Source organism: Nothobranchius furzeri, chromosome 16, assembly GCF_043380555.1.
Source record: "Nothobranchius furzeri strain GRZ-AD chromosome 16, NfurGRZ-RIMD1, whole genome shotgun sequence".
Classification (NCBI taxonomy): domain Eukaryota; kingdom Metazoa; phylum Chordata; class Actinopteri; order Cyprinodontiformes; family Nothobranchiidae; genus Nothobranchius; species Nothobranchius furzeri.
In genome coordinates, this window is record NC_091756.1 from 32,652,484 (window position 1) to 32,665,976 (window position 13,493).

Below are 13,493 nucleotides of genomic sequence, written 5' to 3' on the forward strand. Positions count from 1 at the left end.
ATAAAAACCGACCCTGACACTACTGTCGGAGGCTTGGGTCTGTTGTGGTGTTGCTCAAGGTGTGGTGAATCTGTTCAGGATCCAATGAAATCTCAAATTAGCCCAAGAGTGAGATCCAAACTTTAGACCACTCTGAGGTAACCTGTGGAAGGAGCTGAAACATCTGGAGACGGAACCCTGCAGACCCGAGAGACCAGGAGGGGACCAGAATACCTGTGGACAGGTGTCAAAGACTCCGATGTAGAAATTATGAGGTCATGACTTCCATTATTTTCCTCCAGGGCCGTTTTAGGGTAGAATTCAGTAGCAGTATAATATAAGAACAACTTTGTTTATCCCGAGGGAAATTCTTGTGTCATGTACATGCTCAAAACAGTAGGAGAGACAAAGGAACCGGTGAAATAGAAATATGATATACAATATATACAGTAAAAATGATCTACAGTAGTACCCTGTAGGATAGTGCAAAACAAACAATTGGATAACTCAACAAATAAATACATGACTGCATCCTGGTGAATAAGTAATTAAGCCGTCGGTGCAGGCGATTCACAAAAGTGATTAAAGTATTGTGTTATAGAATTAGGGGTAGTAGTAGCAGCATATGATATGATGGGGGGATAAAAACATACTTACAATCAGAACTCTTGGGTAATATTGCACAGTCTGGGAGGGAACAGAATAACCTAGGTAAAGGTATTAGGAGAAACACCTACAGGGTGAGGAAGAGTAATGCCTTTCATTGGTTGATTTTCAGTCATTTTGAACTGATTCTTCTGGGATTGTTTTTAAGTTGTTTCAGAGAGTACGGCGGGTTTTAAAGAAGTGGGGCCAACAGCTGTAGGTTTACAGGACATTTCCCATACTCATGTGGACGTTTGAAAATCTTACTCAACCAATCTGGTTGCATTTCTCTAATTATTCCACAAGGGGCAGTCTCATAGCAACATAAATATAATATAGTAAATATAAACTATAGTAAATGTACTACTATATAATATCTATGAGCTAGCCCATCCTACATCTGTCTATGTAACTACAATTTGTGTTTAATCCTCCTTGTCCTCATCTGTGGGAGAGAAGCCGTCTATTCATATAAACCACCACAAGATGGCAGTGTTGTGATGCCAGGTGAGAGGCAGAACGTGAGGGCATGGGCGTGCCCCCCCCCCCCCCCCCTCCCATGACAACAGGTTAGGAATCTAGAAGAAAATCACTGCTGCAATATGATCTCTTAGAAATAGATTTAGTACCGTTTTAAAGACCACTTTCTCCTAAATTGATGTTTCCTTTTAATCCGAATTAGTTGTTTTGATTTCAGCTCCTTTTGTTCCATTTTTCTCCTTAAAACCCATTAACTCTGAATAAAGATCAATCGTCACCCTACTGAGGAAATTAATGAGCAAAACTTCTGTTTTATCTATTTCTGCATTAAATTTTCTGCTTTAACACAATAAAACATTAATCCACACCAGTTCTTTGGAGAGCTCTCAATCTATAACTGTTACAGCTTCTTGAAAATTAGTTTACTTGTTATAAAAAATGATTTAAGGTATTTATATTGGTATGGGTGATTTAATGCGCTTATTTGTATTAGATACGCAGTTAAACCACCTCTTTAATAAACTGAGAAAAACAAGCAAGTTGACCTTTTTAGATGATAAAGGTTTATTGAATAGCATTAAAGTGTCTGAACACATCAGAATGTTTGGAGATGTCATAAAATAAAATATTTATATTTAAATATAGACAATGCATGTTTAATGAGGACTCTAGAGCCTATGGTCTGTACATGGTAATGAAGGCTCCACAAAACTCATATTTCCAATATGAACACGTGCTCTAACAATCACTACTCCTAGTTTAACTTTATATACACGCTCTAATGCAGCGATGCCTATTTGTGTTCAGTTATTAGACAAAATAATGCTATTAAAACCAAATAAAAAATGCTTTTAGAGAAACTACTGGTACAAACAGCTGACATTTGCATGAAACCTTACAAAAATAATACATATACCAAAACATTTCCTCAAGTATTTACAGTCCGATTTAAATTGTCCCACTTTCACTTCTTTTTGGCAGACTTGGCTGCCTTCTTGGGTGTCTTCGCCTTGGGCTTGGCTGCTTTCTTCGCCGGCTTGGCTTTGGGTTTGGCCGCCTTGGACTTCTTCGCTGGAGCCTTCTTGGCTTTCGCAGGTGTCGCCTTCTTCGCGACCTTTTTCACTTTCTTGGCAGCTGCCTTCTTGGGCTTCTCCGGGGTCTTGGGCACCTTCTTGGGCTTGGCCGCCTTCTTTGGTTTGGGTTTGGCCACTTTTTTGGGCTTGGCGGACGCCGCAGCCTTGGCTGGCTTCTTGGAGTCCTCCGGTTTGGTCAACCGGAAGGATCCGGACGCGCCGATTCCCTTGGTGTGGCGCAACATCCCGGACGCCACCAGCCTCTTCAGGGCCATTTTAATCTGCACGTCGGCGTTGTCGCCCACTTTGTAGGTCTTCCTCACGTACTTCTGGATGGACTGGCGGGACGCTCCGCTCCGGCTGGCGTCGTGCACAATAGCCGCTTTAATCATGTCCGAATACTTGGGGTGAGAAGCGGGCTTCTTAGGCTTCGACGCCTTTTTGGCTTTGGCTGGAGCTCCCGACGTCTCTGCCATGGTGACTTTTTTCCCAGCAAGTTTTTAAAAATAAAAGTCCTGGATGTGTTGGTTTCACCCGCCTGGGTTGGCTTGATCGTCAGGAAGATACAAAAAAAAATGTGAGCGTTTTAACAGTAAAATAAAAAGTTGTAGGTTTAAGTTCGTTTTTTATCGTCTTTGAAGGATTGAAAATGATAATTGAGTCTCCCAAAAGCAAAGAGAGGTATCAGTATGTCGGTGAACCAAAGTGTCTTTATTCCACAGGCGCTCCAGTGAGCCTATGAAGCCTATCTGCGGACGTGATTGAGAACACCAACTGCCAGCAGCTGATCTAGCGGACTCCATGGAACTGGCGCCGTCCCGTTTGTGTTTCTTCATCCTCCAACTCGCGTCAAATGTGAACCCCGCGGAGGAGCTGTGTCCCTCCGAGCGGGACGGGCTGATAGCAGGCACATTCGGCTCCACGGACATCCACTTGTCCTCCTCCGCCCGCGCCGGCGAACAACTTTTATTCCAGGAAAACCCACTGGAAGTAGTGCGTGCCGTGAACAATTTTGCACAATTCGCGCTAAATTGACCCAAACAGACGGAACCTGGGCGGAAATCGCGCAATGCATAAGAAAATCTAATCTATGCTGGAGCTGGTGCACGTGGTTCGGACGGCGCAGCCTCTCGTTTATGCTTTTAATACTTCCATACATTTTCCCAACTAACACAGTCCGGCCATTGACTTTGAATGACGTGTTCGAGATTATTTACTGTTAAACCTCCTATAAATGAAATGTCACAGCGTGTAATGTGCAGGTGACAGGTGGGACTCCATCGGGGCTTCATCTGGGCGGTGATCCGCACCGTGGCTTTTCTTTATTTGATGATTTTGGAGCAGAAATGCTTATAAGTGCGACTATAGCAGGCGCCTCTGGAGCTCCATTGTCAGGAAAGTTGCCAGCACCTCCAACACATCAGGGCTCGTTCTGGGGGCATTCGTTTAATTGATCACATCATTTTAGGACAGGGTTGCGTCCGGAAGTGGCCAGGTGTGAGTCCAGCTGCGCGGGGGTAAGAAGGGGGGAGATACTGCGGCCGAAACCAAAGTCCTTCAGTGCAAATGAGCGCAGTGATGGCTGTCTTTGTTAGGGAGCTGGCGCATCAGAGCGCATTCAATTAGATCTGTGACATTTAGGTCCCCGCCGTGTTATAAGGTCAAGAGTGCCGCCGCAAAGCATAGAAAACCTCCCTTTAATAAAGAAACTTTATGATATTTCTACAGTTTTGTTTCTTGATTTAACAGGAGCGCTGCTGTCCCTCCCTGCAACGCCATTTTGATTCCTATGAAAGTCACAGCTGCTGAAGTAGTGCTTTTGTGGCATGCTTACTTTATTTTTTTCACTATATTTATGGAATGATATGCAGATATTCACCTTTTTTATGTAAAACCCACTGATGAGCATCGGTTTTAGGGGATCCGGTGGCTTTTAAGGGGGGAGAACCCCTATAATGCAGACTTTTGCAGGATGATGCGCTTTAATTAAAATGATTTTAAACTGAAGCCTGGCTTTTACAGCCTGATGCGCTCCTGTAGTTATGTTGAAGGTGATCAACAATAACTTTAATTTTAAAAACGAGTCGCACTGTGGTTAATTTCCACATGTTTTTGTTTGTTTACAAGAGGGTGGGCAGAGGATGGAGAGGGGAGAGAGTGAATGGGTGAGTGTGCTTTCACGGGAGGCTAAAGAGGGAGGATGTGTGTGTGTGTGTGTGTGTGTGTGTGTGTGTGTGTGTGTGTGTGTGTGTGTGTGTGTGTGTGTGTGTGTGTGTGTGTGTGTGCGTGTGTGTGTGTGTGTTAGTGAGAGAGAGAGAGGCACAAGAGAGAAAAGGGAGGGGGGTTAGTCCTAGATGAAAGGGTGAGGGAGTTTTTGAAAAGATGAAAATGTTTCGATGGTGCAAACTGAAGTGATGAGGGGAAAAGAAGATAATTAACTAAGTAAACAATGAACTCATTTTCTGTTCCCGACTCCAGACTGGTGGTTTCTGCTGCGGATGTTTATAGTTAGATAAAGTGTGGAGACTGGAGCAGGTGGGTCTTCGTGGTCCGGTCCGGTTCGGAGTGATGCCTGCTTGTGCCCCGTTTAAGAAGCGAAGCCGTGGGGAGGACTAGACCACTCCCTCCCCTCAGCCGCCGACAGAGGGACGTCCTACTGGACCTGTAATCGGGATTTCACACACACATAAACACACGTGCACGCACGCGCACACCCAAGTGCCTTCGGATTGGACCTAATTTATTATATAATTGCTGTTTTATATCGTTTTCTTTGTGTTGAAGGTGGATTATTGTTGTGTTGATGAATAGCTCATGTAATGCAGCCGTTTCTTTCAGGATTTAGTGCTTTTTATGACACCAGACCGATATTGTTGAATGAACCCTACCAGTGAAACCGGTCCACGTGTTCACATAGAATTTAGTGAAATGGCATTGAAAAGGACTGTGCTGCTGTTCATGGGGACACAATGTAGCTCATTAAAGGTTCTGTTTTTAATTGTGAATTAGTTTGTGAAAACGTTATATTTTACCACTTCTAGCCCTTTAATCACTGAAAGTCAAAATAATAAAATTGTATTTAAAACTACACAATGTATTTGATAATGTAAACATGAGGACTACGTTATGAATTTTATTCTATTATATAATAATAATATAACAATAATGAATGAATGAAATTGACCCTATATCTATATCCTCATGGCAGTACACGTGTATAGGAATGAATGAGGTTGATTAAGGTACTAATACTAATACTCCATCTGACCTTAATGCAGCTTGACGTGAATTTGTGAAATAAAAGCTCTTTGGATGGCCCCAGTTTGGGGAAAGAGAGCTCTGACCAGATTTATGAACCTATACTTTGTTTTGTTATGGCTAGTTTAACCCTTTGATGCATAATGGTCACTACAGTGGACAGGTACTCAAAATTGTTATTTATTTATTTTGCTATTAAGCACAGCTGTTGAAGACTTTATTGCATTTGAGCTCCTCCATTTGCACTTCAGTAAGTCAAGCCAACATATTTCATGTTCAGAATGCACAGTAATAAATTAAGCAATTTATGTGAATGCATGTTTAACCCCTTGTAGACTAATTTTGCAGACAGGTATCAAACTCCTTCGGGCTTTAAAGTATCTAGATAGAGTATCAGGATTAGTACCTTCATCATAAACCTGCCATGGCGAGAACCTATTTTACTTGTCTATTGTAAATACATAATAAAATAATAATTATTATGCAGATGTTTTATTAACATTGAGTTGAAACTGTTTTAAATGTTATTGATATATCTAGGGGTCGGACCTTGACAATCAGTCAGTTTCTCGTAATTCTGGCATGAATATGAAAGCCTGACCAGAAGTGTAACAGATCTCTTACTAACTAGCTGTTAATAGCTCAACTATGTTCGGTACCTTTATTCTTTATTTTTGAGTTTGGTGTGAATCTTACTTGATATTGCCAATCTGCTTTGCTGCTTGTACACCAAATATGTCATCACTGAGGAACAATAAACGAAAAAAGGAATTTTTTATTCCAATCTATCAAATGTTATGAAAAAATACTGGAATGCAGATATGGGTTTAATGTTAACATAAATAGTTAGATTTCTGACATTAAAGAGCAAGTCACCCCCACCAGAGTATTACTCCGCTCCCACTTCCTGTTTGGAAAATGCAACAAATGCTGTTGCCTAGCAGACCTAGAGGGCGAAGACGCAAACAAATACACACACACACAGGCTCACAATGACATTGTGACATCATATGGTACCAGCTAATGTCCTAGGGTACCTCTTAGCCAATAGCTATGGCAGACTTAAATTCAAATGCAGTGCAGAGTTTTTACCTGACAACGGCACAACACTGACAGTTTTAGAAAATAAAAAGTTTAACTAAAATGCACTAACGTGCTAAACTATTGACTACACGTGTCTGCAGCACGATTAGACATGCATTTATGTAGTTTATCAGGAAAAAAAAGATGGTTTGGGGTGACTTGCTCTTTAAAGAGTTTGTTGTGATTTTTACAGCACCAATCCACATCGTTCCTGGTTCTGTTGTGACTATTTGTTAGCTTATCAGCCTATTAGTGCTAATCTCCATTTCTTCACAATCCGCGATTGGTCCAATATTCCTCGACAGCTCGTTAATTTTCTGGTAAGCCAGGAAGCCTCCAATGCCGATCAGCAGGAAACCCGACACCAACACCACGAATATCCACACATCTTCAGAGTCCTCCACAGACAGCTGAGATAAACAAATCAAGTTCCACTGTTTCCAGGAGTCCATGATGTGTCCAACTGGGCCTGTCGCGGAGGGGCATCCGGGAGCCCCTTCTCCCGTTCTCATCGTTGAAAAAATGTTATCAACCGCGTTGAGTGACTAACTGATGAGATCCATTTAAGTGAATTTCAGTTTCCAGTTTCCAGAAAAAATGCAGAAGCAGCCGTGCACCCAGCACACACAGACAGACAAAGTGTCACACCTTGTCCTGTCTCCCCTTTTGGTTTAGTCCTGTGTCTCTGTTAATTGCTCCCACCTGCCTCTCGTTTCCCAATCACCCAAGCTCCCAGCCCTCCTGTATTTAAACCTCTTCTGTTTTGTGTCTCATGTTGGATCATTGTTTCTATGTCCTGCGTGCGTCAGATTAAAGTTCTTGCTAAACGTTCCTACCTGTCTGCCTGTCTTCCTCACCCCGTTTGGATCCTCACCTCATCTCCGCTTCGCTCACCGGCACGTAAGTGACACAAAGGCCTTGAGGATAAGATATGGAGGAGAGGAGAAGAAAAGCGTCTGCACCCTCCAAGGGCCGGAAGAAGAATTTGAGTTAAAAATAAGAAAACTAAAGATTTACGTAAAAACAGCTTTAAATAAAAGGGTCTTTAGCTGTTTTTTTTAATGTGTCCAGACTGTCAATGCTACATAAGGATAAAGGAAGATCACTCTAAAGTCAGGGTGCAACAGCCTGGAAGGAGCGATCACCTCGACTTTTGTGTCTGGTCTTTGGAACTTCTAGAAGGTTCTGGTGTGTGGACCTGAAGGCTCAAGTTGGAGCATAAGGCTTTAAATGTTCAGTAATATAGGAAGGAGCATTGAAAGTTATAGTCGGGATTCTAAAATGAACTCTAAAGTTAACGGGTAACCAGTGCAAAGACATCAGAATGGGAGTGATGTGTGCTCTTCTGTTTGCTCCAGTTAGGAGCCTCGCTGCAGAGTTCTGGACCAACTGAAGGCGGTCAAGGGCTTTTTTGTTAAAACGTGTGAAAAGTGTGTTACAGTAATCTAGACGGGAGGGGATAAAGGCATGGATAACCATTTCAAGTTCATGTTTTGACACCTACCATCACAGTTTGGAGATATTTCTTAAATGATAATAACTAATTTGGACCAATGTTTTTGAGTCGCCTTCAAGAGACATTGATTGGTCAAAAACAACACCCAAATTTCTTAAGTTTAATTTGACAGCAGAAGATAAGTGACCAAGTTTTTGACTAATCAGGGGAACCATGCTCTCATGTGAATTATGTAGAAATGAAGTAAAATGGCGTCCTGACGGTAAACAGTCGTTACGTCCCTCCTTCCTTTGTTTTGAAAGGAGAAAAACTGACAATCCAGCAGCCAGCTGAATATGAAACGTGTTTTTGTATAACATTCCTTCCACGTGACTGAAACATTGGGCTCTTTTGAGATTATCTCACTGTAAAATTCTCACTATTTTCTTACAAACTGCACCTTTAACATTACTTAGTGCATTATTAAGCATTAACAAAGGGTTCCTTTATCAACGTTTCTGTGTTTGTTAACTATTGAGTGTTAGAATAAAGGGCTAGTGGGGTGTCTGCTTTATAATGCATTACATACTATGGTTTACCAGTTGTTAATACTTTATTAAATTGTTTATTAATGCTTAATGCACTAAGTAACTTTAGTTAAGGGACCCTTATTGTAAAGTGTTACTTGAGTAATTAATAAAAAGCAATTATTCACCATAATTATTTTGCCTGCAAAGCTTTTTTTTACAGTGCACAACAGATCACCAGTCTTCGTGCTTCACCCGGGATTGTGTAGTCGTTCACTAGTTCTGTTTCTAGTTGTGTGAGTGGTGGTGTCGGTCCCTGGGGTGCACGTATTCATCTCACATAATCTGAGTATTTTGTAGACAGTCAGAGATCGGAGGGGGAGTTCCATTATGTGCATTCTGAGAGGACGGCTGCACCATCTTGTCAGGTGTACTTTACTGTTGCGCCCCTGAATGTTTCTGATGTCATTTCCTTTCTAGTGCAATCCTTTCAGAGGTTGGACATATGAGGGCTACAGCATGCAGCTCATCAGAGGACAGTCTAGGCCTAGAGGTGCAGAGGTGGGATCCCAACTTGCATCTACCTAATGAACTAATAAAACATTCTCACAGCAAAGAAAAGGAATCATTGTTGATGATCCTCATGGACGGATGGCCTGTACTGTTTTCTGGCAGACAGGAAACCAGTGTGAACATAGCTTTGCATTAATGTCATCAAATGGTTAGGTTCTTTTATGTTTGGTTAGGGTACAGCCCCTATTGCTCTCATGTTGCAGAACCTCAGTAAACTTCACCTGATCTCGTAAATTTCAGATTAATGCAGAGAATACCACAGATCTGCTGCAGCCATTTCTGGGTGAACTAGATGTCTTTGGTGTCAGATCAGGACTCCTAGTTGTGTGCTGGAGTGTCTTCATGAGCAGGTTTATGTAAATGCATGTAATGAGTGTATGGATACTGGATTAAGTCATGTATTCGCTCACTCACTCTTGAAAGTGATGTCTCGTTGCTCGGGTCCATTATGAAGTGGTTTCCTTTGATGATTCCTCGTGCTGTTATTAGCATTTCATTAACTGTACCTTGCATTTTCTATTTTTTTAAGGTTGCGGGTAAAGCCCCATGAGTCATCATGGAAGGGATGCAGGTTGAAGTCCTAGTGGGACATTAAGGTCCACCTGAAGTCTTCAGTATGGTTGTGGTTGCAGAGGACATCATTGTTCTGTATGTCGTCACAGATGTGTGGGACCCATGTTAGAGATAGTTTCAGTAGATGTGATGACAGTGGGGATTTGCCTCTGATCACTTAGTCAAGTCATCAACCATGACAACCGTGTAGACATTGCATACCTCAGTTTTTGCCACTTTTCAAGTAGATCCAAGGAAGTAGATCCATCCTAACAAGATAATAATGATACACTCTAGAAACCATGTGATCTGTAAGGATAGCAATACACGTTTTCTTGTAAAGTTTAAAGAAGAAAAATGATTTTAGTTACTTATATGGGGATGCTTTCAGCTTCTTAATTTATTGTATGAGTGCTGATCTGACATGAAGGCATTCACTAACCTGAAGACATGGAGGAGAACCAGTGACCGTAGATGGATGAGCCCTCCGTGATGTTGGGTACTGAAGAGCCAAAATGAAACCCGGTGGGTCGTTCCCACCACCATCTTGGCCATGTCACACGTCTCATCATTCCCAGACAATACAAAAATGGGCTAAATGATGGAGTTGAGAGTGGGGCTGTGAGGGTGGAGGCAGATGGTTGACACCCATCAAACTCTTAGCCCAGGGGTGGGCAATCCTGGTCCTCGAGGGCCGCAATCCAACAGGTTTTAATTGTTTACCTGCTCCAACACACCTGATTCCTGGATGAATCTCCTGTTCAGCAGCTCATCGGGCTCTGCAACAATCTGTTAATCACCAGCAGATTCAAACCAGGTGTGTTTAAGCATAGGAATGGCTATAGCTTGCTGGATAGCGACCCTCAAGAACACCCCTGTCTTAGCCAATGTAGCTACAAGCTAACCAAAGCTGACGGAGCTCTGCGCTCACTTTTAGCCAGAAAACACGGTTAAATGACTCTATGTGAAGCATGCATCAACTCATCGAGCTGCTGTGTTTCTGAGTTCTCTGTCAGAGAGCTCCAAAGGCAGCCAGCACGACTACAGCCAGCATGACTACAGCCTCGCTCTGCAACGATCAGAGCCGGGTGGCCAGAGCATGCAGAAGCCCCGCAAGTTAAGTTTCCCCCTTGAGGAGAAAGCAGTAATGTGTCAACAGGAACTTTCTCATTGACTTTATAACATCAAATATCACGTGCATCTTCATCATCATCATCATCATCATCATCATCATCTTGACTTATATAGCACTTTCCATCTGCCAATAGGCGAAACAAAGCGCTGTACACACATAGAAAATTAAAAACATCACTGACCCATTCAACGGCTAATAATAAAACAATAAACACAAAGACAAATTAAAGCAGGAGTTTAAAGCAAAGACTGTTGGTTAAAACAAAAAATATAAAACAAATTTTAAAACAATACAAATTAGCTAAATTATCTAAAAATGCAGCTGACTCACATTCAGAGGGAACGCCACAGTAGAAAAAGTGCCTCTTCATCCCACTCTTAAAAACCGGCCGTCATTCCACGGCTTGGGGGCCGAAACTGAGAAAGCCCTACCTCCTCCACACATGCAGCTACCTGAAGGTAGAAAATGCTTTAAACTTTTTGGGAGTATTTAACAGTGACTAAAAGCTTCCAGAAATCTTTCCTTACATGTTATAAATAGTCATGTTGATTAGGTCATTCGCACAACTGAAACGTTGTTTTATAGATATTTGAAACACTTCTGGAGGTTTTTTTTTTGTTTGCCTGGTATTAAAGCAACAAACCTCCCTACTTGCCAAGGTCATTTATCGTTCCTCACCAGTGAACGTGACTTATTCATTCACACATGCATCTTGTTTGGGTACATTTGGCTTTGATTTTTAGGGAAATACATTCAAACTGTTCAAGAACACAATAAAAAGTAAAATAATGAAGAGAAAAAGTATTCAGCGTTCAAATGTTAAAATTGCTAAAGTTGTGTTTGTGGGAGCACCTTCACCCAGTATAAGCGATGTAGAAACACGTTTTCATTATGTGTAAATACTGTTACTGAGTTACTTTGATTGATGAAACAATATTCTTTACTTCTTTACAGGTGGCAAAAAACAAATCCTTGAATGGTTCCATTGATGACTCGTTCCACTTTGACTTCTCAATGTCTTTATTTTTTAAGAAATCCAACACACAAATCAATTTGTTCCTTTTGTTTCAATAATTTTTCCTTTTAATTTTAAATAAGTGACAGACGTTTTAGTACATCTGCAGTAGAAAGCATCAAATCAACATCTGCAAGTAAGCAAATCAAAAGCAATGAAACAAAGAAAGGTTTTAGGAACAAAAACAGAAATATGAATAGATCTTTGAATCTTTGACACTTTCATTTCCATCCCTGATGCTTGATGCCCTCAGATCCAGTCTGAACATGTGACCACATGGAGCAGAGCAAGTAGTGATGACCTGCTTAGTTCATCCACCAGTAGGAATGTTCTGTGTTCTCCGCTCGTCCCAACCACATCAAAATTCAGAAGTTTTTTTTATCAATGTTTTATCAATTTTCATATTATATTTTTTATCTCTGAATTTATTTTATACCTTTATTAAGATCCTTCCTGCTCACGGCCATCAGCCTCGTCTTCCGCTTATCTGAGGTCGCGCGGGCCGCAGCCTAAGCAGGGCTTGGGTCAGCAACTCCGGGGGAATCCCAAGGCGTTCCCTGGCCAGTAGAGAGACAGTCCCTCCAGCATGGCTTGGGTCTTCCCTTGGGTCTCCTCCTAGTTGGACATGCCAAAAAAAACCTCACCAGTAGGGTTGGGCATCGTTTGATTTTGAACGATTCCGATTCCTATTCCCATTCCTATTCCTCATTTCGATTCCGGTTCCTATCGATTCCCGAATCTGATTCTTTCAAGACATTCCATGTTTTAAATGAGCCAGCTAACCACAGGTCCTACTTGATGAAATAATCTTAACTTCAACATGAATTTTAATTCTATGAACAACAACAGCACCTTCATTTAGACAAAAACGTGTTTTGGAGAAAAAAAGAAAAAGACTTGAGGCACAACCAAAGTCTGGAAGAAGCCTTTGGGATGAGAAGCTAAATGTCTCTAACATATCCAGAAACGTCCAGCTGTTTTCAGCTAAAACTCTCAGGATGATCATGTCCAGGATGACTGAGAACTACACCTCCATGCTGCAGCAGCATTTAGTCAGAACAGAAAGTGAAACTTAAATGTAGCTGCTGTCAGTAACAATCTAACAGATTTTAAACATTAAAACTCAACAGAAGTAGCTCAGAAAGGAAATAAAAATGTTATTTATTATTATTATAACTATTTATTGTGGCAGAAGCTGTGTGGTCCACCACAGAGAAGCTTCTCTAGCATGATGACTTTAATTATTCTACAGGTTATTGTTCAGCCTTCAGACGCTCAAGCGGCTGCGTCTGACTGCTGACGCTCCGTGTGTTTTTATTTCTGCAGTGAGACAAACTCACCTCACACCATCCAGAGATTGTTCTTTAAAGCTTCTATTAAATCCACCGTGTTGACGTTTTAAACAAGTTTCCTCCACGGCGCATTATTCGCTACAGGAGTTAAAGTTTACGCTACGGAGTAAAAGTTCGGCAGACGCGTTTGTTTAGATTTGGCCGCTGCACGCGGGGTGGGGGGAGGGGACTCGTGCTGCACGCACACAGCTGGTCGATCAGAATTTGCAGATCCCGTTTATTTTTCACGGAGATCGGCCGCAGATTCCTCTTCCGTCTGCATTCTAGGAATCGAAAATAGGAATCGAAAAAATAAACTCTGAACAGTTCTGGGAAAAACCAATAGTTGGAACCGGTTCCAATCGATGCTCGAAGCTCGATCCCCAACCCTACTCACCAGGGAGGCA

The 13,493-nt window shown here is 41.8% G+C and overlaps 1 protein-coding gene across 1 annotated transcript; it reads right to left on the reverse strand.

Annotated features, from left to right (window-relative positions):
• Positions 1–1,644: 1,644 nt before the first annotated feature.
• On the reverse strand, positions 1,645–4,081 carry h1-0 (H1.0 linker histone). Its single transcript, XM_015963400.3, has one exon. It carries the CDS (start codon positions 2,651–2,653, stop codon positions 2,069–2,071), a length of 585 nt encoding a protein of 194 aa, XP_015818886.3. The 5' UTR covers positions 2,654–4,081; the 3' UTR covers positions 1,645–2,068.
• Between the last annotated feature and the right edge of the window lie 9,412 nt (positions 4,082–13,493).

Excerpts from the sequence above, each read along its gene's own strand:
- h1-0 (XM_015963400.3), bottom strand. The coding sequence starts at position 2,653 with ATGGCAGAGACGTCGGGAGCTCCAGCCAAAGCCAAAAAGGCGTCGAAG.